This window comes from Lithobates pipiens, unplaced genomic scaffold (genome assembly GCF_037356315.1).
Source record: "Lithobates pipiens isolate NorthernLeopardFrog02 unplaced genomic scaffold, aLitPip1_a1.2 Scaffold_8, whole genome shotgun sequence".
NCBI lineage: Eukaryota > Metazoa > Chordata > Amphibia > Anura > Ranidae > Lithobates > Lithobates pipiens.
The window spans coordinates 492,376,894-492,403,221 of record NW_027507903.1 but is presented as its reverse complement, the minus strand read 5'-3'; the positions used below and the strand labels follow the sequence as shown (position 1 = coordinate 492,403,221).

The 26,328-nt window shown below is 43.6% G+C and overlaps 1 protein-coding gene across 3 annotated transcripts in view; it reads right to left on the bottom strand.

Annotated features, from left to right (window-relative positions):
• The window catches only part of LMNTD1 (lamin tail domain containing 1), a 213,294-nt gene that overhangs the window by 141,867 nt on the left and 45,099 nt on the right, over window positions 1-26,328 (bottom strand). For all 3 annotated transcript variants that reach the window (XM_077469094.1, XM_077469095.1, XM_077469096.1), the window contains exons 5-6: window positions 21,703-21,796; window positions 14,191-14,376 (exon numbers count right to left, since the gene is read on the bottom strand). In XM_077469094.1, coding sequence (XP_077325220.1) covers window positions 14,191-14,376; window positions 21,703-21,796 — 280 coding nt within the window. The remainder of the gene's footprint in view (window positions 1-14,190; window positions 14,377-21,702; window positions 21,797-26,328) is intronic.

Below are 26,328 nucleotides of genomic sequence, written 5' to 3'. Positions count from 1 at the left end.
TTTTCGGGGAAACACGGTATACCGTGTAATTTTTTCTATCCAATGCACTAAGTGTGTTTTCTCTCTGCTGCCTTATTTCTTCGTTATCTGGATGTGTCACTTCTGCCAGCTTTTCCTGACTTCAAGAGATAATTGGTAAAGGGTAGGAGAGCTCCAACACACAGACTGTGACTGACACCTGTGCATGTTCCTTGTGTACTGTGAGGAGTGGGTGTGCCCCTTTCCACCAGTCAGGGCTCAGAGCTCTCCTCATTGAGCTTTGCAGTGAAAAGCAGGCTGAATGTACCAAGTTGATCAATCGAGGAGCTTGGGTACAACCAGCATGCTGAGTTTTACCTGCTATTATCACTAGCGGCTTTTAGAGCCCTTTCCCACTGGGGCACAGGCCACGTCAGCGGTAAATTGCTGCTAGTTTTAGCAGCGCTTTACCGGTGCTGTGCGGGCAGGAGAGGGGCGCTTTTAGCCCCAAAGAAGGGGTAACAAGGGTTAAAAGCTTTGCAATGCTGGCCATTGATTTCAATGACAGGGGGATTTTAGAAGCGGTATATACACCGCTCCCGCACTGTCCCAAAGGCGCTGCTCACAGGACTTTTTTGGTCCTGCAAGCGCCCTGCCCCAGTGTGAAAGCAGCACTCTGGCTTTCACACTGCGGAGGCTTGAGAGGCCCTCTTAAGGCACTTTAGAGGTGTTATTTTTAGCACTAAAACACCTAAAAAGTGCCTTCCGTGTAAAAGGGGTCTTATAGCTGCTAGCAATAATCACTGTCTTCTCCCAGAAGGTGCAGCTTCCTTCTTTGCTTCACCTGGGTATATTATCTGAGACTTGTAATTTACATGGATAATGTATACAGTGGATATAAAAAGTCTACACACCCAGGGCCGTCTTTAACCACTTCAGTACCGGGCACTTATACACCTTCCTGCCCAGACAAATTTTGAGCTTTCAGCTCTGTCGCACCTTGAATGACAATTGCGCGGTCATGCTACACCGTACCCAAGCTAAATTTTTATCATTTTGTTCCCACAAATAGAGCTTTCTTTTGGTGGTATTTGATCACCTCTGGGATTTTTATTTTCCGCTAAACAAATAAAAAAAAGGCTGAAAATTTAGAAAAAATTTTTTTGTTTCAGTTACAAAACTTTGTAAATAAGTAAGTTTTCTCCTTCACTGATGGGCACTGATGGGGCCGCAGTGACTGGCACTGATAAGGCGGCACTGATGGGCACCAATGATGTGGCATCAATGAAGTGGCACTGATAGGTGGCACTGATAGATGGCACTGATATGCGAAACAGATAGACACTGATAGGTGGCACAAATAGGCACTGATAGGTGGCACAGATTGTCACGGATAGGTGGCATGGATGGGCGGCACGGATAGGCATGGATGGGCACTGATAGGTGGCATGGGTGGGCACTGATAGGCGGCATGGATGGGCACTGATAGACAGCATGGATGGGCATGGATGGGCACTGATAGGCAGCATAAATGGGCATTGATAGGTGGCATGGATGGGCACTGATAGGTGGCACAGATGGGCATTGTAGTGTACAGTATTGTATAGGGATGGATGCCAATCAGTGCCAAACAATAATGCATGCCAATCAGTGATGCCCATTGTGGGCACTGATTGGCATCCATTATGGGCATTGATTGGCATCCATTGTGGGCACTGACTGGCATCCCTGGTGGTCTAGGGGGGCATACCTGTTTCTGGGCATCCCTGGTGGTCTGGTGGCATCCCTGGTGGTCCAGTGAGGGCATCCTCAGGGGGGGGGGGCTGTGCTGATAATCGATCAGCACAGATCCCCCCTGTCAGAGAAGCAGGCGATCGTCTCTCCTCTACTCGCGTCTGACGCAAGTGATGAAAAGCCGGCTCTTCCTATTTACACTGTGATCAGCCGTGATTGGACCCGGCTGATCACATGGTAAAGAGTCTCCGTCAGAGACTCTTTACCGAGGCGGCGTGCAGCGGCTTAATATCCTGATCACGTCATATGACATCCGGTCAGGATATTAAAACCACTTTGCCACCGTCGTTTTGCTATATGGTGGGTGGCAAGTGGTTAATATTGATTGGACCCTGGGCAAAACTTTTCTTGCCCCCCCCCCCCCCCCCCATGCAGTTTTGCTCTCCACCTGCTCTGAGACATACAATAAATAGCAGCTAGACACAAATCCAGTTTACTGAATCAGATCAGGCAGCGATTGCGATTGGTTGCCAGAGGTTACAGTGTATCATTACCGCTCACTGACTGGTTGCTAGAGGTTACACTACACATTACGGCTCACTGATTAGTTACTAGAGGTTACAGCACATGATTTCTGCTTGTTGATTGGTTGCTAGAGGTTACTGTGTATATGACCTCAGGGAGGCATGATATACATATCAATGCTGCCGGTCGCCGCTATTTACATATGAATGCAGCCGCTATTTACATATGAATGCTGGTAATTTACATGTAAACACAGGGTCATCTGTACACAACAATAGGGCAGAGCTGGACAGCATTAGTAACAGCACTTCACACTGAGATATTGGGACACAGCACAGGACTAAAACCTCAAGGGCCGAGGGAATTTAAACCAGGATAGTTGGCAAGTATGAGGCAGCTGCTTTGGGCCCCACAACAATGACAGGGCCCAGGGCAGCTGCCCCTTTTTCCCTGCCTTAAAAACGGCCCTGTACACACCCTTCTTAAAATGTCAGGTTTTTGTCATGTAAAAAAATTAGTTACAATAAATAATTTCAGAACTTTTTCCACCTTTAATATGACCTATAAACTGTATGTAGCACCCTGATGTTTAGGCAGGGTTGCTCTTAAATTTATCTGCCAACTGATAGTTGCCTTCTGTCGCTAGGTGGCTAGTTCTGGTGACATTAGATAAGACAAGGGCATTGCAAGGACAGATTAGGAATGTATGTAATGGGCAGGGATTTTCTTGGGTCCCTTGGCCTGCTGAGAGGACCTATTTATTTGAGTGGAGTCAGGTGATCAGGGTTCTGTGCTACCTGGACAGTTGTCTGAGTGGACGTGTGTCATATTGCTCCGGGCTGCTAGACAGAGACCTGAGGCCTATCCTGGGGACATCTGGCTGCTAGGCTATCTGAGGGCTTATCCAGAAGCAAAAGAGTAGCGTAGGGTTGGGATTGCGGCTTGCAGTCCAAAAAAACATTACGGTTCCACCGGACGGAGAACCTGCCATGGACGTAGGTAGAGGGGAAGCTGTCACCACTAAGGGCCAATCCACCTTGTTACGAGGGACTACTGTGAGTAGCCGAAGGAAGTACCTGAGCAGTATTCTCACCAACCGGGGACGGTGAAGGATTGGGAAACTTCAGCAGATGTCAAGCCAGGGACCCAGCCAGTGGGGGTGATGCTTGCAGAGTATTATTGTGTGCCAAGCCAGGGACTGATCAGGCCAGTGGGGTGAATTTTGAAGAGTTTCTGTGAGTGCCAAGCTAGGGACCCAGCAGGGACATGGGGGCGACACTTGAGGAAGATACTCAGTGAGAATATTGGAAGAGTTTAGGGGATCCAGTTGCAGTGGATCAGCCGGTCTAAGTGATAGACTGGGAGCTCGGTTGAGTGAAGATCTAAAAAGGAGATTGTGGAAGAAGCTAACTCTGGAGGTCACCATTAGGCCTGGAGAGGCTCGGGACTTGGCTACATGTACAACTCAGTTGAGCAACAAACTGAAATCATGTAGGTGAAGGGAAGTAAAAACAAAAAACTTAAATAATATGGTTGCATAAGTGTGCACACCCTTAAACTAACACTTTGTTGATTTTATTACAGCACTCTACTTTTTTGGTATGAGTCTATCAGCATTGCACATCTTGACTTGGCAATATTTGCCCACTCTTCTTTGCAGATTGTGGGGGCATCTCCTGTGCACAGCCCTCTTCAGATCACCCCACAGATTTTCAATCAGATTCAGGTCTGGGCTCTGGCTGGGCCATTCCAAAATGTTAATCTTCTTCTGGTGAAGCCATTCCTTTGTTGATTTGGATATCTGCTTTTGGTCATTGTCACGCTGAAAGATGGAGTTCCTCTCTTTGTTCAGCTTTCTAGCAAAAGGCTAAAGGTTTTGTGCCAATATTGATTGGTATTTGGAACAATTCATAATTCCCTCTACCTTGACTAAGGCCCTTGTTCCAGCTGAAGAAAAACAGCCCCAAAGCATGATGTTACCACCACCATTCTTGACGGTGTGTATGGTGTTGTATTGGTGATGTGTAGTGTAGTGTAGTGTAGTGACGTAGTGTAGTGACGTATCTGAGGGCTTATCCAGAAGCAAAAGAGTAGCGTAGGGTTGGGATTGCGGCTTGCAGTCCAAAAAAACATTACGGTTCCACCGGACGGAGAACCTGCCATGGACGTAGGTAGAGGGGAAGGGGTCACCACTAAGGGCCAATCCACCTTGTTACGAGGGACTACTGTGAGTAGCCGAAGGAAGTACCTGAGCAGTATTCTCACCAACCGGGGACGGTGAAGGATTGGAAAACTTCAGCAGATGTCAAGCCAGGGACCCAGCCAGTGGGGGTGATGCTTGCAGAGTATTATTGTGTGCCAAGCCAGGGACTGATCAGGCCAGTGGGGTGAATTTTGAAGAGTTTCTGTGAGTGCCAAGCTAGGGAGCCAGCAGGGACATGGGGGCGACACTTGAGGAAGATACTCAGTGAGAATATTGGAAGAGTTTAGGGGATCCAGTTGCAGTGGATCAGCCGGTCTAAGTGATAGACTGGGAGCTCGGTTGAGTGAAGATCTAAAAAGGAGATTGTGGAAGAAGCTAACTCTGGAGGTCACCATTAGGCCTGGAGAGGCTCGGGACTTGGCTACATGTACAACTCAGTTGAGCAACAAACTGAAATCATGTAGGTGAAGGGAAGTAAAAACAAAAAACTTAAATAATATGGTTGCATAAGTGTGCACACCCTTAAACTAACACTTTGTTGATTTTATTACAGCACTCTACTTTTTTGGTATGAGTCTATCAGCATTGCACATCTTGACTTGGCAATATTTGTCCACTCTTCTTTGCAGATTGTGGGGGCATCTCCTGTGCACAGCCCTCTTCAGATCACCCCACAGATTTTCAATCAGATTCAGGTCTGGGCTCTGGCTGGGCCATTCCAAAACTTTAATCTTCTTCTGGTGAAGCCATTCCTTTGTTGATTTGGATATATGCTTTGGTCATTGTCACGCTGAAAGATGGAGTTCCTCTCTTTGTTCAGCTTTCTAGCAAAAGGCTAAAGGTTTTGTGCCAATATTGATTGGTATTTGGAACAATTCATAATTCCCTCTACCTTGACTAAGGCCCTTGTTCCAGCTGAAGAAAAACAGCCCCAAAGCATGATGTTACCACCACCATTCTTGACGGTGTGTATGGTGTTGTATTGGTGATGTGTAGTGTTTTTTTGCGCCAAACATCTCTTTTGGAATTATGACCAAAAAGTTCAACCTTAGTTTCAACAGACCATAGCACATTTTCGCACATGCTTTTGGGAGACTTCAGATGTGTTTTTGCAAAATTTACTTGGGGCAGCGGCTTGGATGTTTTTTTTCGTAAACAAAGGCTTCCGTATTGCCAGTCTACACCATAGCCCGGACATATGAAGAATATGGGAGATTGTTGTCACATGTACCACACAGCCAGTACTTGACAGATATTCCTGCAGTTCCTTTAATGTTGCTGTAGGCCTCTTGTCAGCCTCCCTGACCAGTTTTCTTCTCGTCTGTTCATAAATTTTGGAGGCACATGCAGTTCTTGGTAATGTCACTGTTGTGCCATATTTTCTCCACTTGATGAGGACTGTCTTCACTGTTTTCCATGGTATCTCAAATGCCTTGGAAATTCTTTTGTACCTTTCTCCTGACTGATACCTTTTAACAATGAGATTCCTCTGATGCTTTGGAAGCTCTCTGCGGACCATGGCTTTTGCTGTAGGATGCGACTAAGAAAATGTCAGAAAAGACCTACTAGAACTGCTGAACTTTATTTGGGGTTAATTAGTGGGATTTTAAATGATAGCAAGTATGTACTGACTCCTATTTAACTTGAGTTTGAATGTGATTGCTTAATTCTGAACACAGCTACATCCCCAGTAGGGATGAGCTTCGAGTTCGAGTCGAACTCATGTTCTACTCGAACATTGCCTGTTCGCCTGTTCAGCGAACAGTGAACAATTTGGGCTGTTCGCAGCAAATTCGAAAAGCCGGAACACCCTATACAAGTCTATGGGAGAAATCTAAAGTGCTAATTTTAAAGGGTAATATGCAGGTTACTGTCCTAAAAAATGTTTGGGGACCCGGGTCCTGCCCCAGGGGACATGGATCAATGCAAAAAAAAGTTTTAAAAACGGCCGTTTTTTCAGGAGCAGTGATTTTAATAATGATTAAAGTGAAACAATAAAAGTGTAATATTCCTTTAAATTTCGTAGCTGGGGGGTATCTATAGTATGCCTGTGAAGGGGCGCATGTTTCTGCTGCTTAGAACTGTCCCTGCACAAAGTGTCATTTGTGCAGGAAAAAAAGTCTTTTAAAATCACTTGCGGCTATTGTCGGGTCCCGTAATACAGAGAACACTCAATGACTGTTCTCTGCATTAGCCGACAATTCATTCATTCACATTGAGTGTTCTCTGTATTACGGGACCCGACAATACCCGCAAGTGATTTTAAAAGACTTTTTTTCCTGCACAAATGACACTTTGTGCAGGGACAGTTCTAAGCAGCAGAAACATGCGCCCCTTCACAGGCATAGTATAGATACCCCCCAGCTACGAAATTTAAAGGAATATTACACTTTTATTGTTTCACATTAATCATTATTAAAATCACTGCTCCTGAAAAAATGGCCGTTTTTAAAACTTTTTTTTGCATTGATCCATGTCCCCTGGGGCAGGACCCAGGTCCCCAAACACTTTTTAGGACAGTAACCTGCATATTACCCTTTAAAATGAGCACTTTAGATTGTGAACGTTCGAGTCCCATAGACTTTAATAGGGTTCTAAAGTTCACACGAAGTTTAGGTCTGTTCGCAGGTTCTGGTGCGAACCGAACAGGGGGGTGTTCGGCTCATCCCTAATCCCCAGTTATAAGAGGATGTGCACACTTACAGTATGCAACCACATTATTTTCGTTTTTTTTTTTTTTTTTTTACCCCCACCCCCCCCCAAAATATATAAAAAAACATTTTTTTCCCTCAGTTTAGGCCGATACGTATTCTTCTACATATTTTTGGTAAAAAAAATCGCAATAAGCGATTATTGATTGGTTTGCGCAAAAGTTATAGCGTTTACAAAATAGGGATAGTTTTATAGCATTTTTATTAATAATTTTTTATTATTTTTTTTTTACTAGTAATGGCGGCGATCAGCAATTTTTATTGTGACTGCGACATTGTGGGGGACCCATCGGACATTTTTGACACATTTTTGGGACCATTGTCATTTATACAGTAATCACTGCTACATAAATGCAGTGATTCCTGTGTAAATGACACTGGCAGTGAAGGGGTTAACCAGTGGGTGGCAGTGTAGGGGTTAAGTGTTCCTAGGGGTGTGTTACTAACTGTGGGGGGGTTGGGCTTTCATTTAGTGAACACTGATCTCTGCTCCAATCACATGGAGCAGAGATCAGTGTCACTAGTTGCTAGGCAGAATGGAAAAATGCTGTTTACACAGCATTTCCTCCATTCGGCCGCTCCGTGAGACGATCGCGGGGATGCCGGACTCAAGGGGGTCCCGACCAGCGCGGGTGCGCGCCGCCGGCGGCGCGCTCCCGCTGGCAGGGCTGCATTGAATATTGGACGTACCTGTACGCCAATATGCCTGCCCGTGCCATTTTGTCGACGTACATCGTCGTGCGCTGGTCGGGAAGTGGTTAAAGACGGCCCTGCCTATAGGACAGGAAATGAAGAGAAGTCTTCCCAATGGGACACTGATGGAATAAAAGGTGAATATGCTGTCTAAAAACAGTCACACTGTCCTTCAGATAGATCTTTTCCTATAATAGATACATTTGCACAGTGAGGGAGGTGTGTTGGCGAAATTGGCATCTTCTTCCATTTCCCTGTTCTTTTCCTTAACCACTTTTGGACTGCCGCACGCCGATATATGTCCTAACTTTGACTAGGGATATCTTTGTTATGGCAGCAGCTAGCTACTATAACCCTGGTATCCTCTTCTTCAACTGCCGGTCCGGTTTCCGATAATAGTGGTCTCTGCAGCGGATTTGCTGCAAGATCACTTTTATTGGTGGCAGGAAAGGGCCCCCCTCCCGCCACTCTGCGGTGCCCTCCGCCGCCCTCCACCGCTTACCGTAGCTGCCGGCAGCAGCAGAGGCAATCGGGTCCTGCTGCTGGCTGGGTATGGAGACGAGTGAGGGGAAGATGGCCCCCACCCGTCTCCATACCATTGCAGGGCGGAAGCGACGTCAAAATGTCACTTCCGCCCATAGCTCTTAAAGGGACATTTTTCTTTTTTCAAATGACAAAATGTATTTATTTTTTTTATTGTAGTGTAAATATGACATCTGAGGCCTTTTTGACCCCAGATCTCATATTTGAGAGGTCCTGTCATGCTTTTTTTTTCTATTACAAGTGATGTTTATATTACTTGTAATAGGAATAAAAGTGAAAAAATGTAAAATAAAAAGGTAAAATGAATAAGATTTTTTTTTTTTTTAAATGCACTCTGTCCGGCCGAGCTTGCACGCAGAAGCGAACGCATACATGAGTAGCGCCGCATATGAAAACAGTGTTCAAACCACACATGTAAGGTATCGCCACGATCAGCAGAGTGAGAACAATCATTTTAGCCCTAGACCTCCTCTGCAACTCAAAACATGCAACCTGTAGAATTTTTTAAACGTCACCTATGGAGATTTTTAAGGATAAAAGTTTGTTGCCATTCCACGAGCGGGCGCCATACTAAAGCGTGACATGTTGGGTATCAATTTACTTTAGATAACATTAATAATAACATATAAAAAAAATGGACTAACTTTACTGTGGTCTTATTTTTTAATTCAAAAAAGTGTATTTTTTCCACAAAAAAAGTACGCTTTTAATACGGTGTGATAGAAAGTATTGCAACATAAATATGTATAATGTTTGGGGGTTCTAAGTAATTTTCTAGCAAAAAAAATGTTTTAACTTGTAAACAACAAATCTCAGAAAGAGGCTCGGTCCTTAAGTGGTTAATGGTCTCCATCTATTAAGCAGCAGCACAGAGCACAATAAAGTTGCACATTTCATCTCCCATTAGGAAGTGCTAACCCTGCCTTTCTGTGACACAAACCCGATTACATAACTCAGATTCATGGGAAACGAAAGACAGCTAAAATTAGCAGCTCAACTGTCAGTCTATAGGGAAGGGCTGTTCATACGCTGACATATATAAATAATTGACTCTCCTCCAGAGGGGAGCACAGTGCAACCCATGAACCTATCAAAATGGTAATTCATATGCCAACCTATGTACCTGTCATTGTGAAATATATTTCTGCCAAGGTGTGTGAAAAGCAGCATGCAGAAGAATAGGTTTAAAGTTGAAGTATGGGTGAAAATAAAATTACATACAGTATATGATGCAGTCCGTCAATAGTATTACCAACTTTCAGTGGAACTAAAGTCCGCAATATTTGTACTTACCTCCTCTCCAACAGTCCAACATCCACGAGGTCCCGTGTCGGTAGAAAAGAGATTAGTGTTGGGCCTGAACATAAGTCCAGACCGAATATGCGCTGTTTGGATGTTCAACCGATCTATGAACATTTGGTGTGGACTAACAACACAACTTCTGGCTGTTAATGATTGCTAATGAAGCAGCAGGTCACACCGTGTCCCTACCAACCACTGATGTCACCCAGCCCGTGGCTTATATGGCCAGGAACCCTCAACCATGTAAGAAAAGGGGTGGGGATAGAGGGTGACATCATTGCCTAAATATGGGCACATGGCCACCACTATCCCCGCCCCTTCTTTTCAACTGCCAATGACAGTTCAGACGTGTATTTTCAGGGAACTTGTGGGGGGGGGGGTCTGTGTACATTTTTAAATTTTTTTATAAGAAGTCAGCAAGGAAAATAAAACACTTTTTATTCCTTTGAAAACATCAGTGCCTAAATAATATCACTGCTCCCAGCCAAATAGAATTTTGAAAAATGTACTTTGCATTGGTACATGCTCCCCAGGGCATTACCCACCCTCCATGCTCTTTCTTTGACAAAATGTCTCTTCTGCAATAAATAGCTTGTATTTTTTTCCACGTTGATAATGGATCAGTAGCACTGGACACCTAAGCCCTTGTATACACAGTCGGAGAATCCGTCGGAATGTGTCCTATCGGACCGTGTCGTCGGATAATCCGACTGTGTGTGGTATGCATCGGACTGATTCCATCGGAATATCCGTCGGACCCAATTTTCCAACATGTTGGAAATATTTCCCGACCAACTGGGCCCATCGGACATACTCCGATCATGTGTAGAGAATTTTTATCGGACCAAGTGCCACGCATGCTCAGATCAAATTCCTACATCAAAGCTATTGGCTACTAGCCTGAATGTAGTCCCATCGTTACGAAATTACGTCATCACGTTCTGAAAGATCGGATTTTTCGCCAACTTTGTCCGACCGTGTGTATGCAACAGTTTCGGACAAGATCCAAAGGACAAAATGGTTGTGGAAATCTCCGACCGTGTGTACAGGGGCTAAGATTAACCTGTTGATGTTACTTATCCAGTGGTGTTTTGACATTAATTGTATAATCACATTGAACATTAAAATAGTTGTTACATCTAAAATAGCATTGAGTGTTTTCAATTTATTTTACATGCAGACAGGTAATCTGGCCAGTAATACACCTCCTGTATTAGAGCGTCCCCACTCTGGATGAAGGAGCAACGGAGATGCCTTTGAACAGCAGCATTGTCAGTCTGGGGGAAGGGGAGTGTTAAGCCTCGTACACACGATCAGATTATCGGCCAACAAAGCGTCAGACTTTTGTCTGAGGGGCGTGTGTCTTGCAAACAAACGGTACACAACTGTCGGCCAACAAACACGAAAGTAGTGACGTACTACGAGGAATTTCAGCTCTTGAGCACAACCCTTTGGGCACCTTCTGCTAATGTTGTGTTTGGTGAGCATTGATTCTAAGGCCGCGTACACACGGGCGGACTGTTCGCCCAACTTTGTTCGTCAAACAGTTTGACAAACAGTCCGCTCAAAATTAGCATGAGCGGACTTGACCACACACGACGAACGAACAGTCCGCTGAAAACTTGCGCGATGACGTGAACGGCACGTACGACGGGACGAGAAATTCGGCGTCCGATACACTGCAATGCAACCTTCGCCGTGTAAATTCTTTCTGAGCATGCGCGAGACTTAGTTTGCCGAACAAGCCTACACACGAGCGGACTGTTCGCTCAAACCAAGTTTCAGCGGACAGTCTTACGGAAATTCCGAAAAACTTTGTTCGTCAGACTGTCCGCTGAAACTGTCCGCTGAAGCCAACACACGAGCGGACTGTCCGCTGAAACACTGTTCAGCGGACAAAGTTGGACGAACAGTCCGCCCGTGTGTACGCGGCCTAAGTATGCGTGTTTGTACTTTCAACTTTTGTGTGACGGTCTTGTGTACAGACGATAGGAAAATCTGACAACAGACCGTTGTCCGCCGAAAATTTACTAGCCTGCCATCCAGCATTTATTGGCGGAAAGTTGGACAACAATTGTCTGATGGAGCATACTAACGGTCGGATTTTAGGCCAACAGTCTGTCTTCACATGACTCCCTGACGAAAACCTGATGGTGTGTACAAGGCTTCAGATGTGCTAGCAGATTTAAATGCACTAACAATTTGAAGCCAAACTCAAGCTAACACTTTAACAGCAAACAGTTTCCTTTTCCTTTTGGGATAAAAGTTTTACATAAATGAATAAAATATGATCACTGTAAACACCCCTGTCATTGGTAATGGTATGTTTCATGCCTGTAACTGATCAGCATCTGCAAGATAGCTTGTTCTTTTGAAAAACAACAGACTGGTCAGATCAACAGATGAAAATAGAAGAAAGTCTTAAAAAAAGAAATCTAAAACAGCCATCATATAGAAGAATTTTCTAAGCTGCAATATAAAAAAAATGTTACCTTTTGGTTCAATACTGCTTTGAAGAAGATCATCTTGTTTTTTTTACAGATCTTTAGCGCTCTGTGATAGAGTGCAAGCATGTGCGCACAAGAATGTGCATGTGCACCAGTCACTAATGCTATTGCCAAATAGGCTATTATTTCAATTAAACAACTGTACACAACCGGTGCTGTCTTGTCTACGGTGTTCCTGTGAAATCTGTGACACTGTACCTGACTACCCGTTACCAGCCTGGCTTGCCTTGACCTGCCTCTGATATCCACCTCTACACACCTCAGCGTGCACGTACAGTAGATATGCTTTTGCCTACTCCTCCTGTTTCTGACCTGCTCATCTGTTACCGACCCTGACCTAAACCCCAATTATGCTTTTTGCCTATGTTATTGTACTTGATCTGATTGGCAGTTGCTGACTCAGCTTGCCTGGCTTGGCACCAGTCTTGGCTTTCTGTGTCACAGTCATCTCCACCCTGCATTCTCTCAGACAACACTCATGTCTACACAGAAGTCACAGTTTTTGTGGCAGTCTACCACCTAGCCGCTATTCCTGTGCTTGTAACCACTGTGTTGAGGAGTTCTGGCCTGTTATGCCTGTTTCCAGTCTTCTTTCTTATCTCCTGAGGGAAAGCTACTTAGTGCTAACTGGCTCATATACACACATCTACCTGTACCAGTTTCTGGCAAGAACTACGAGGCACTTGTGTCCGTACCCTTGCACCACCTATTCCCTTTACCAGGGATGCTGAGCGGGAGGTGTAAAAGTAGATGTCCTTTTCTCTTGCGGCTCCTCCACCGTGTATGTGATAAGTGCATTCTAACCATAGTTATGAGATCTAACCTGCCCCGCTCCCCTCTTGCCATGGTGGATCTGACAACAGCTATGAAGAAGACGGCTGGTTCAGGTTGACATGTACCCCCTCCTTCTAAGGCCCCTCTCACACTGAGCTGCGGCCGCGTTAGCGCTAAAGCGCTGCTCATTTTAGCACTGTTTAGGAGGCATCTTTCAGCCGTTAACATGCTTTTAACTAGCAGCCGAAGAAGGGGTTAAAAGCACCCATGTTGTGGCCCTTCTGAAGCGCTTTCTGGAAGCTGTATACAGTGCTGCCCATTAATTTCAATGGGCAGGGCTGTATACAGCGCTCCCAAACCACCCCAAAGATGCTGCTTGCAGGACTTTCCCTAACGTCCCGCAAGCGCACCGCCCCAGTGTGAAAAGACACACTGAAATTAATGGTAGGCAGTTTTTAGGCGTTAAGAGACCATTTCTAGCATTAAAAAACCTGAAAACCGACTCAGTGTGAAAGGGGTCTAGATGTGTATATAAAGCCTCATACACACGGTGAGAAAACCAACCACCTGCAATCGTGCAATAATCTGATCGTTCGTACACAGCTTTCGTTTGGAATTTTCCGAATGGACAAACATAAAAAAAATTCTCATATGATACCAGATACCATTGATACCATTTTCATTTAATTAGTACACTTTGCGTCCAAGAATACAATATGAATACATTACATAACTTAACATAATCTGGTCGCTTTCTATATGGAGACTAGCGTGCAAAAAAAAAAAAAAAAACAGATGATCATTTGTCCGATAATCTCATTGTGTGTACTGGGTTTTAGGCTAGCCATAGATGATTATATATTTATTAGAGGATATCTGTTCAATCCTATTAAACAATGGCACGCACCATCTTTCTGAGGCTACACCGAATGATACTCCATCCTTCCCTTCTCAGAAAACAGAAATTTCAGCTCCAGGCGCGGAGACATTCCAAATATCATAACTGACATCCTGAGGAGCTAATTGCTTCTAGCACAGCAACTCCACCCCCACTAATCAAAAACGCACAGCATCTTTATATGAACCATTTATAGTCAGCCTTACCCTTACCATTCTAAATTGAAGTGCGGACAGATGGCAGAATCTATCCCAGCACTATATCACATATTTATATGCAAATCATGCATCATTATACATTCATTACATACCTTCCCACTCTACAGGCTTTTAATACACTTACATTCTGGTTATAAACACTTTCTGTTTCACTTTGTAGTCGCTTTACTTCAGCCTCACTGGCCTCTTGTATTCTCTGTACTGCCTCCACCAGCGCCGGGCCTCCTCGGCTAATAGAACGCAACTTATCTTCCAACTGCAACACAAGTACTTGTGACTGGGCAACCTGGGCTCGCAGCTCTTGCGTCTCCTGCAAATGTGATTAAAAGAATGAGAAATTAAATTCACAGCTGAGCTCCAGATACAAATTAACACAGCTATGTATTTATTAATATATGATTCTATATATATATATATATATATATATATATATATATATATATATATACAGTCATTTGTTAATACAAGCAATGTAAGTATTGGATTTTGGCTTGTCTGCCTTTTCCAATCCCTGTACAGCAGAGAGGGTAGGGGGAGGAAGCAGAAAAAGGAGTCAGTCAGATGTGCTGCAGTGCTTGTGTGCTAATAAGGGACACACGGATAGGAGAAGAGAGCAGAGTGACAGAGATATGACCTCAGTAGTCTGCTACTTCTCCTTTTACTGTCCAGTCACAGGCTGGGGGAGTGACAAGACCTGTAGGTGTTAAAGTGATATTAAAGTGGTTGTAAACCCTTACAATCCACTTTTTGCTACAGGTAAGCCTATAATAAGGCTTACCTGTAGCTACCCCGGATATCTCCTAAATAAGGCTTACCTGTAGCTACCCTGGAATCTCCTAAACCTACACAGTTTAGGAGATATCCCCTGTATCTGCCTGTGCCAACGTCATCGGCATATGTGCACTGAAGCAATGGCACATACGTGCCGTTTGCTTCAGTGAGTGTGTTGTTACCAACGACGTCATCGTGGCTCCAGCCAATCACAGTTCCGGAGCCGCGATACCCAGAAGTAACTCCGGGCAGTCCTCCCCGACTGTCTCACTCACACCCAGCTGTCTTCTCCTTGAAGAAGACCTCCCGGACTTGCTCACTGGCTCCTGCTGTCCTCACACCTGCTCCCATGCATCCAGGAAGGGTTTTTCCATGTTGTAGAAGGTCTCTCCAGCACCTGAGCTCCAGACCTGAGGTCAGCCCCCACCCCCCAGACTAGGGGGCTACTCTCAAGGGTCTCCATCTCCAGCTTCCACCTGAACTCTCCTGTCCTGCTGGGATGACCCTGAGTATTTGAGGTGGCCTGCCCCCTGCCAACCCATCTGTTGGGGATTGGTCAGGGCCCTCAGGAATACTCCAGGCAGATCCTCCTAACCTCCCTCCCATTCTTCTGGAAGTGTCTCACAAGTTCCAGAAGTAGGGGGAAGTAAGTACCAGAGATGCTGCCTGCTGACTCATACCAGCCTTCACGAGTCACGCATCCTGACCCAGAATAAAACAAGCCAAAACATTCTACCTACACTGACAAAAATCTAACACTAACTACTCTAGCACACTAGAGGGTGCAACACATAGAATGCATGAAGGTAAAAAAACTTGATCCCTTAAAACCACTTTAGCTAACTGTGTCAGATTAAAATTAGGTTCCTCCATTGCAAAACAGAGCTGTGCTGTATGACAGAGCTAGGAAATCTCAATAGTGGATGAACAGAAGTACAAATCCTTTGACAGGCTAATCCACCCCTATATGGTACTGTATATGTACAGTATCTGACAAAAGTAAGTACATCCCTCACATTTTTGTACATATTTTATTATATCTTTTCATGTGACAACACTGAAGCTACAATGTAAAATAGTGAGTGTACTGCTTGTATAACAGTGTAAATTTGCTGTCCCCTCAAAATAACTCAACACACAGTCATTAATGTCTAAACCAATGGCAACAAAAGTGAGTACACCCCTAAGTGAAAATGTCCAAACCCTGAAACTGAGCTGCAGCACGGTGGCCAAGACCATACAGCGGTTTAACAGGATAGGTTCCACTCAGAACAGGCCTCGAAATGGTCAACCAAATAAGTTGAGTGCATGTGCTCAGCATATTATCCAGGGGTTGTCTTTGGGAAATAGACGTATGAATGCTGCCAGCATTGTTGCAAAGGTTTAAGGGGTGGGGGGGTCAGCCTGTCAGTACTCAGACCATACGCCTCACATTGCATCAAATTGGTCTGCATGGCTGTCGTCCCAGAAGGAAGCCTCTTCTAAAGATGATGCATAATAAACCCTCAAACAGTTTGCTAAAGACAAGCAGGTTAAAGATGATCCCCTCTCTCATCGGAGACTGGGCTGCAGGGCAGTATTCCAACAAGATAACGACCCCAAACACACCTCCAAGATGACCACTGCCTTGTTAAGGAAATTGAGGGTAAAGGTGATGGACTGGCCAATCATGTCTCCAGACCTAAACCCTATTGAACATCTGTGGGGCATCCTCAAATGGAAGGTGGAGGAGCACAAGGTCTCTAACATCCACCAGATCTGTGATGTCCTCATGGAGGAGGGGAAGAGGACTCCAATGGCAACCTGTGAAGCTCTGGTGAACTCCATGCCCAAGAGGGTTAAGGCAGTGCTGGAAAATAATGGTGGCCACACAAAATATTGACACTTTGGGCCCAATTTGGACATTTTAGCTTAGGGGTGTACTCACTTTTGTTGCCAGTGGTTCAGACATTAATGGCTGTGTGTTGAGTTATTTTGAGGGGACAGCAAATTTACACTGTTATACAAGCTGTACACTCACTACTTTACATTGTAGCAAAGTTTAATTTCTTCAGTGTTGTCACATGAAAAGATAGAAGAAAATATTTACAAAAATGTGAGGGGTGTACTCACTTTTGTGAGATACTGTATATATTATAGTGTGTATGTATGTGTGTGTGAGATAGATGCAGTGAAATATCGGCTGAAAATGGTGGTGTTGGCATTTTGCCAATAAGAGAAAAAGGTGCCCATAATGGCACAGAAAATGCCATAATTTTACTGTGCTTATAGTATGTTTTTCATAGGTCATGTAACTCAAAACCACATAAAATAAAATATAGTGCTGTTGCATTTTTGGTGCGGTTATTTTTACCAACCAAAAATGCAGCAAGGAAGATTTTTAACACCACAACAGAAACGCAACAGACCATATATATATATATATATATATATATATATATATATATACACATACATACACACACATACATACATACACTGTATTTGTTGGTGTATAACACTCACTTTTTCACCCTGAAAATCGTGTGCAAATAGTGTGTGCGTGTTGTACGCCAATACTGCAATTTGGGCTGCCTCTCTAATAGGAAGTCCCATCTCCTGGGCCGGCATTGGACCAGTGTTCTGTCTATCATAGAACTTTTTATTAAAGAGGCTGCTGAGTAAACAGATTTGTGCTGTATGTAATCTGACGGCAATTGTCTTGCCCCATCCCTGTCCCAACTGAGGCAGCAGTAATCTAAGGTGAGGCTGCAGATGGGCATTGATCAAGCTGCATTGATGGGCAATTGTGACGCTGCAGATGGACATTGATCAAGCTGCATTGATGGGCAATTGTGAGGATGTAGATGGGCATTGATCAGGCTACAGATGGGCAATGGTGAGGCTGCATTGATGGGCACTGACCCTTCAAAGTTCTATACGCCTGTGTGTGTTCTATGCAGATAAATACGGTATATATATATATATATATATATATATATATATATTCCTTACTGTGTTATTGCTGTTGTTATCTTTTACCATTGAGGTACTGCCTATAGATCCGCATGAAAGATTCCCCACCCAGCCAGGTTTGTTAGAGCGTGTGATGCTATTTGCAAAGTCACGGGCACAGGAACAGGGGACCGAACACATTAAATCCTAACAATGAGCACCTCGTATTTACTCCCTTTTGAGTTGATAAATATAATATTGAAAGCATTTTGATGTATCTGTGTAGAAGGTGCAAATAACAAAAAAAAAACAACAAAAAAACAACCTTTTGATTCTGGCAGAAATCCAGTCAGTATCCAAGAATAATGTAAATATAACTATGCTTCTCCATAAACAGGGGAGAGTTAGTGCTGTCACCCTAGAATGGGGTGTATTATTCACAGAATCACCAGATAAAAATAAAGGAAAAAAACAAGTGAGAAAGGAAAATGAATGCAGCCACTACATCTAAGCTCAGGTGAGCTGCATTATATGACAATTTTGTTTGTGGGTTTAGATATGCTTTAATATGCCAAGAACACGCACTCCCTTTTCACACTGTAATGGAACCGTGCATTAAAAACTTTCTCAGATGTGAACAGGCAAAATTGTTTGCTGGTTTGATACATGGTAAATCCTTCATCTGCCTGTAGTCCATACTTATTCCATATTGAAGGTCTTAATTATCTCTGAACTCATTCCTCCGCTGGGAGAATAAACTCTTAAAAGCTTTTAAATGAATGCGTCTGAGAATATTAGCCCAGTGGGAATTAATATGCCGTCTCTTTCCATCTCATGTGGTAGCTGTGCAACACTGGGGACTATTTGGGAAAATCCTTGTTTAAAGTGCAATATGGTATACAACTTGTATAAAAAAAAGTAATACGGGAGAATAGGTAAGTGTTTTTGGCACAATAACTTGATGAACACCTTATAACAGGGGTGTCCAACTTGCAGCCAAAGAATACTATGAAATACTATGAATACTATGAAAGTGGCCCAACACAAAATCATAAACTTAATATTTATTAATATTGTTGATTTTTTAATTGAATTTTTTGTAATATGCGTTTACACATATCGAATGCATGTGGCCGAAGAAAAGAATATGACAGTGTCTCATTAGTATTACTGGATTTTTAATTGTATAGATTTTATCTTCCCAAACAAAAATATACCACTTCTCACAATCATGCCTTATGCCTTGTACACATGGTCGGACATTCAGACGGAAAAGGTCCGATCGGATTATATTGTCGGAAAATCCAATTCGTGTGTGGTCTCTATCGGACTTTTTTCGTTGGAAACTCCGACAGAAAAAATTTGAGAGCAGGATCTCAAATTTTCAGACGAAAAAATCCGATCTGACTTTTTCCGATCATTTGTAGAGAATTCCGATCGGACAAAGTGCCACGCATGCTCAGATCAAATTACAAGACCAAAGCTATTGGCTACTAGCCTCAACGTAGTCCCGTCGTAACGAATGAACGTCATTGCATTCCAAATGATCGGATTTTCTGACAACTTTGTTCGACCGTGTGTATGCAGACAAAATCCGTCTGAAAAAATCTAAGGGATTTTGTGGTCGGAATGTCTGACCGTGTGTACAAGGCATTATTCATGTCATCTGTTTTCGGCAGCGCCTATATTTGTGAGCAACTATTTTCAAGCACACGAAGGGCACAATTAGAAGCAAAATATCTGATGAGCACCTTGAGAATTCATTAAGAATTGCTACTCTATCCATCCAACCAGATATTGATGCGTTTTTTTATCAAAAACTGTCAGATATCGCACTAGTTTTATGTTGCCCTTATTTACTTTTATAATAATAAAATATTACAAAAAAAACTCAGATAGGAAGATATATCAGTGATCATTAACTTGTGATCTGCCCTAATTCTTCCATTAATGAGCTATACTTATTGTTAGTTACATAGTTAGTCAAGTTGAAAAAAGACACAAGTCCATCCATCAACCATAAAAAAATATATATATATATATATATCATACAATCCAATATACCCAATTCTATACCCACAGTTGATCCAGAAGAAGGCAAAAAAAAACCCAGCAGAGCATGATCCAATTTGCTACAGCAGGGGAAAACAATTCCTTTCTGATCCCCCAAGAGGCAATCGGATTTTCCCCGGATTAACTTTACCTATAAATGTTAGTATCCAGTTATATTGTGTGCATTTAGGAAAGTATCCAGGCCTGTCTTAAAGCAATCTACTGAGCTGGCCAGAACCAGTGTATTTTATGTGTGGCCCAAGGCAGTTCCTCGTCTTCCAATGTGGCCAAGGAAGGTCAAAAGGTTGGACACCCCAGTTTTATAGTAAAAAAAAAAAAGGGGGGGGGATACTTGACTACCTCCCCTATTATACTACCAATCGAATGTGGTTACTCCTTCACATTATTGAATTCAGGTGTGCCCAGTAAAATGGACTGTTAATGCTACAGCATACAAAGAAATGTCCGATAATTGTGCAATTCCAACTCGTGGTTTTGTGTCACTGTTTACAAATCCAGCTCCACAAAGACATGGCTTGACCAGTTTGGTGTAGGAACTTTAGTGGCCTTCACAGATCCCTGACCTCAACTCTATGGAACACCTTTGGGATGAATTGGAACGCCAAATGAGAGCCAACGTCTTCTCATCCAACCCAAGTACCTGACCTGACAAAAGGTGGTGGAGTGAAGGGGCTCAAATCCCCACAGGCCACTCAACAATCTTCTGGAAATCCTTCCCAGAAAAGTGGAGGATGTTATAGCTACAAATGGGGGGGGCGGGGCAGCTCTACATTACCATCCATGGTTTTGAAAGAGGATATCCGACAAGTTGATATAGGTGTAATGTTCAGTTAGCCTCCATTTTTTTGGCCATATAGTGTAGTTCACATTTAAAGTGAATCCGCCTTTTGGTCATGAATGGTGTTGAGCGTGTTATTTAATAAAGAGAGACAGAGAGAGCGCAAGCAAGAGACAAAGAAAGAGAGAGAGAGAGTTAAATCAGCTGCAGAAATAGAAATGTGACTACAAGAAATATTGGAATTGAAGAAAAATGCTCTCATTATGGGATGAGCAGTTCTATTACACGATGGATAATGTGAGTTTCAGTGTCAGCCTTTTCTATTTATATGCGGAGATGCAGAACGGCCGGGCCCACGGCAAGCAACGGAGAAGGTTGTTTGCACAAAATGAGCACCATGAGTATGATTATTGGCAAACCAAAGCAATAAGACACATCCGAAACGTGCCCAAAACATGTCATTTGTCTAATGCTGCTGTGAGATGAGGTTCTGGGGTGAAGTCTCTGCTATGAATTCATAAACACTGTTCTTACAGATGACCTACAGTATCCTAATGCTGGAACGGAGGAGACTAGGGGAGATATATGTACATTGTACTGGTATATGTAGGTTCTTCTCAGTAGTACCACCGGTAGTTCGTAGTGTGGCGCTTTAAATATACGTAAACCCAATCGAAAAAATCTCAAGTAAATTTACAAAGTCATTTCCAAGCTAATTTTTAATATTTTAAATCTGCAGCTTTCATTAAAAGTAATACTTTGTGATCCTATCACGAAAGTCCTTGTTTGGTCACCTATTATTGGGTGACAACATTCTCAATGGCTGAGAGCACTGACCGGAGTGTTCTGGCTGGGCCGTCCCCCTGTCAGAACACAATAGCACAGCAGGGAAGATCACTGTACTAACATTGGATTATTAGTACAGTGGCTCTGACCTGAGCTATCAGTTTGTTTTTTTCATTCAACCCGCTGTGTTGAACGGAAAAAAAAAAAAACTAGGGGTATGTACCAGGCTTTAGGAACTGCAGCCAATCTTTAACTACCTTACAGGATATAAAAAAGTGTCACATGACTCCTCACCTTCACGTGCATCTGTTTTATATCATCTATGTGATGTGTCAGTTCACGCAACTGGTCCTGCAGGGCTAAACGCTGAGAAAACTCCTGTTCATATCTATAACAATAAAAACAGTTATATCATTTTATTCACAATAATAATATCAGAGCATCTATTATAATGCATGTAGCATCAGATATTTATTTTTTCAATTAAAGCTAAGCACAATCCAGGCACAAAAAAAAACTTTCATTCAAATATATTGATGAATCAAATGCCTATATAGCCCCAGATATTACCTCGTAAAAATAGCATGGACATCATCACTGTGTTGTACAAAGCCTGCGCAGAGAGTAGAGTTGTGGGAGGGACTCAGCAGGCTCCACCCACTACAGGCTTGCAAAAAACTACAGGAAGGGGTGGAGACAAGACCAGTCACCCATCACATAGAGAGAGAGCAGCAGTGACCGGTCTTTATTATAGGAAGTTCCTGCACAGAGGGAAAGTTTACTGCACAGATCTGGGAGAAATACACAAAGCACACCAAGATTTAAATAAGAATACACAGGACTTTCATATTTAGACTCATCACAATTTCAGTTTTAAGAGCCGCATGCTCAGTAATGTGTCAGTGTTAAACTTCCAGGTACTTATTACCTCTCAGAGATCACAGTACTCTCCCTGACAATGCCTCCGTCTTCTTTTCTCTGCAGAAGAATGGTGCCGCCTTTGTTCAGGCATCCTTCAGAATTACCATCTACTTCCTGGATTGAGATGACAGTTTAGAGATTATAGATTCATGTAAATCATGATGACTGTGCGTTCCTTGGCTGTAGTCACAAATTTCTGACACAGATCGACCCCAGCTGCCGCCATTGTAACCAAGTTACAATGTTGCAGACAGTGGCAGTGCCTCCATAAGGGCGCACGGGCCATCCCCTCTCACCAACCACCTCCCCCCCCCATCATGAATAAATAGATTGCATTGCATGAGTCTATTCATGTCCGCCGCTGCCACCCTCTATTCAGGCGCCCGGCCCCTTTTTGGTGTCAAAAAAGGTGACCTGCGAGCGCCTTGCTTGACACTTGATGTTCACCCAGCTGTGTTAGAAAAGCAAATAAATATTCGCTTTCCTAACACTGAACCGTCTTTCCGGCAATCAAGTGCTCAGGTCTGTTACCCATCACCTGACTGGCTGAAACAACAGGCACTGTGATTGGACACCTATTAGGCCTTCAATCATAGGAGAGGATGGGAGAAGACATCGAGGAGCATGGAGGACACCGCCCGCTGCCTTTACCCGCTGCTCCACCAAGACAGAGTAAATGCCAGACAGACAGCGAGTGGGCAGGGCCAGAGTGGCAGCATTCGATGGGCACAGTGGCTGCATTTGATGGGCGCAGTGGCTGCATTTGATGGGCGCAGTGGCTGCATTTGATGGGCGCAGTGGGAGCGTTCAATGGCACAGTGGGAGTATTTGATGACACAGCTGCAGCGTTTGATGGGCGGGGCCAGAGTGGCTGCATTTGTTGGGCACAGTGGCTGCATTTGTTGGGCACAGTGGCAGCGTTTGTTGGGCACAGTGGCAGCGTTTGTTGGGCACAGTGGCAGCGTTTGATGGGCACAGTGGGAGCGTTTGATGGGCACAGTGGGAGCGTTTGATGGGCACAGTGGGAGCGTTTGATGGGCACAGTGGGAGCGTTTGATGGGCACAGTGGGAGCGTTCGATGGCACAGTGGGAGTATTTGATGACACAGCTGCAGCGTTTGATTGGCACAGTGGCGGCATTTGATGGGCACAGTGGCGGCATTTGATGGGCACAGTGGCAGCATTTGATGGGCACAGTGGCGGCAGTTGATGGGCACAGTGGCTGCGTTTGATGGCACAGTGGCTGCATTTGATTGGCACATTGAGGCTGCAATTGATGGGTTTTTTTCTTCAGATTTTTTCAGTTTTTTTGCGCCCCCCCAAAAATGTTGAGCACCAGCCGCCACTGGTTGCAGATGACATAATCTGAGCCTAGGTAAAGTCACTGGGCAGGAGTCTAATGCCGACCAGCGGCCATACATAGTTCGAATTTCGAAAATCGTATCTAAGAATTTTCGTACGAATTTCGCACCATTAGTGGGCTGCAGTAACAGCCGATTTCTGTGCGGCAATCAAATTTGAAAAATCTGTTGGAATTTTTTTTTAAAACGAACGATTTTCTAATAAATGATGGGAGAATCGTGTGAGAAATGTAATAAGAAAAAAATGCGCATGTGCACGAAAATAAAATTTACAGAGAGAAAAGATTCCCGTGTCGAAAAATCGGAAAAAAAAAATAAATTACAAGAAAACAAACTTTCTGATTTTGAAAAGAAAATTTGTTCGATATTCAACCATGTATGGCCTGCATTAGGATAAAGTAGCTTTTTAATGAAACAAGGTGAAGCATTTCTGAAAAAAGTAACAATGTCATAAATGCATGCATAAATTACTGAAAATTTATTTTTAACCACCTGAGCCCTAACATTCAGCACTTGACCCAGCACTAGCCTTGTCTAACCCAGCAGCACATGGCGAGATCTCACCAAAACACTAGTAATCCATAAAAACAAATTTATGTGAGAGAAGACTTGGAGGGGTGGGGAGTGGAAAGGCGGAAGGCTGTCCTAGTATATTATGGGAGTAACGGCCATGGGGACAATTGTTCTAATCTGTTCAATCAGCAGATTTTTTGCCCCCGTAGATATGAAATCATCTCTATTTATGGGGCTAAAAGAGTCAAATGAAGCCGGCCATACATGATTTTCTTTCCTGCAACCCATACAATGGCTTAATTTCCCCCATCAACACAGTCATTTTAATGGGGGGAATCCCTCCCGCAGAGCCATTGTGTTCTCCCGGAGGGGACTTGGGTATAATCAGCCTGCCCATACATGGTTTAGATCTTGGCCGGTTCAGCAGGGATTTAAACTGTCCATGGTCGGCAGAGGAAATGCAGTCTGCTCACATAATTTGTAATAAACATATCTTTGGCGTTCTGAAGCTTCCCTCCAACTACTGCATATTACTTTATATATACTGTGATTCTGTACTTGCCAAATATGCTTCCTGGCTGCAGTCAGTTTAACTGTGGGCAGCTGAAGCTGCTGTCTGTTCACTTCCTGGATTTAAACAGACACACAGAGACACACCTCCAGCTCTGTAGCTCTCATTGGCCTTCGTATGACTCATCCACCCTCCACCTGGTCGGCTGTTGCTCCAAACCAGCTAATTTGCATGTTTGTTGTCAAAAAGTCTGATCGTGTGTACGGTACACACGATCAGACTTTTTGACAACAAACATGCAAATTAGGCCCGTACACACGATCAGACTTTTTGACAACAAACATGCAAATTAGCTGGTTTGGAGCAACATCCGACCGTGTGTACGCTCCATCGGACAAACTTTTTTGGTTTTCATCAGACTTTTGTTGGCTGTGCGAACGGACAAACTTTCTGGCAACAAAAGTCCGATGGAGCAAAGTCTGATCGTGTGTACAGAAAACCATAGGACTTTTGTACAAAGTACAAACAGGCATGCTCAGAACCAATGCAAAAGATCAGACAACAATACAGAAGTTGACCAAAGGTGGTGGTAAAGAGCAGAAAAACCACGTGATTTGGTGAACGTTGACTGAAAAAGTCCTGCTGTGTGTATGCAATACAAGTTCTCGGCCGACGCCCTTTGTACAAAAATCCAAGGGAAAGTTTGTACAAAGTCCTATCGTGTGTATGATGCTTTAAGGCCCATACACACAATCAGACTTTTTGACAACAAACATGCAAATTAGCTGTTTTAAGGCAACATCCATCTGTGTGTACGCTCCATTGGACAAACTTTTTCCTTTTTTATCTGACTTTTGTTGGCTGTGCGAACGGACAAACTTTCCGGCAACAAAAGTCTGATGGAGCAAAGTCCAATCGTGTGTACAGAAAACCATAGGACTTTTGTACAAAGTACAAAAACGCATGCTCAGAACCAATGCAAAAGATCAGACAACAATACAGAAGTTGACCAAAAGTGGCAGTAAAGAGTGGACAAATCTCGTGATTTGATGAAAGTTGGCTGAAAATGTCCTGCCGTGTGTATGCAATACAAGTTCACGGTCGACGCCTTTTGTACAAAAATCCAGGGGAAAGTTTATCCAAAGTCCGATCGTGTGTATGGGCCTTAAAGGCCCGTACAGACGATCAGACTTTTTGACAAAAAACATGTTTTGGAGCAACATCCGACCGCGTGTATGCTCCATCGGACAAACTTTTTCGGTTTTCATCTGACTTTTTTTTGGCTGTGCGAACGGACAAACTTTTTGACAACATAAGTCCGATGGAGTAAAGTCCGATCATGTGTACAGAAAACCATCGGACTTTTGTACAAAGTACAAACACGCATGCTCAGAACCAATGCAAAAGATCAGATAACAATACAGAAGTTGACCAAAGGTGGCACTGGAGTAATTGAACATCCTCTTTTGAAGTGTCATCAGTACGTTAAAACGTCACTACTTTCGTGTTTTTGCCTAAAAAGTCTGATCGTGTGTATGCAATACAAACATATGGCCAACACCCTTTGTACAAAAGTCCACGGGAAAGTTTGTACAAAGTCCGATCGTGTCTATGG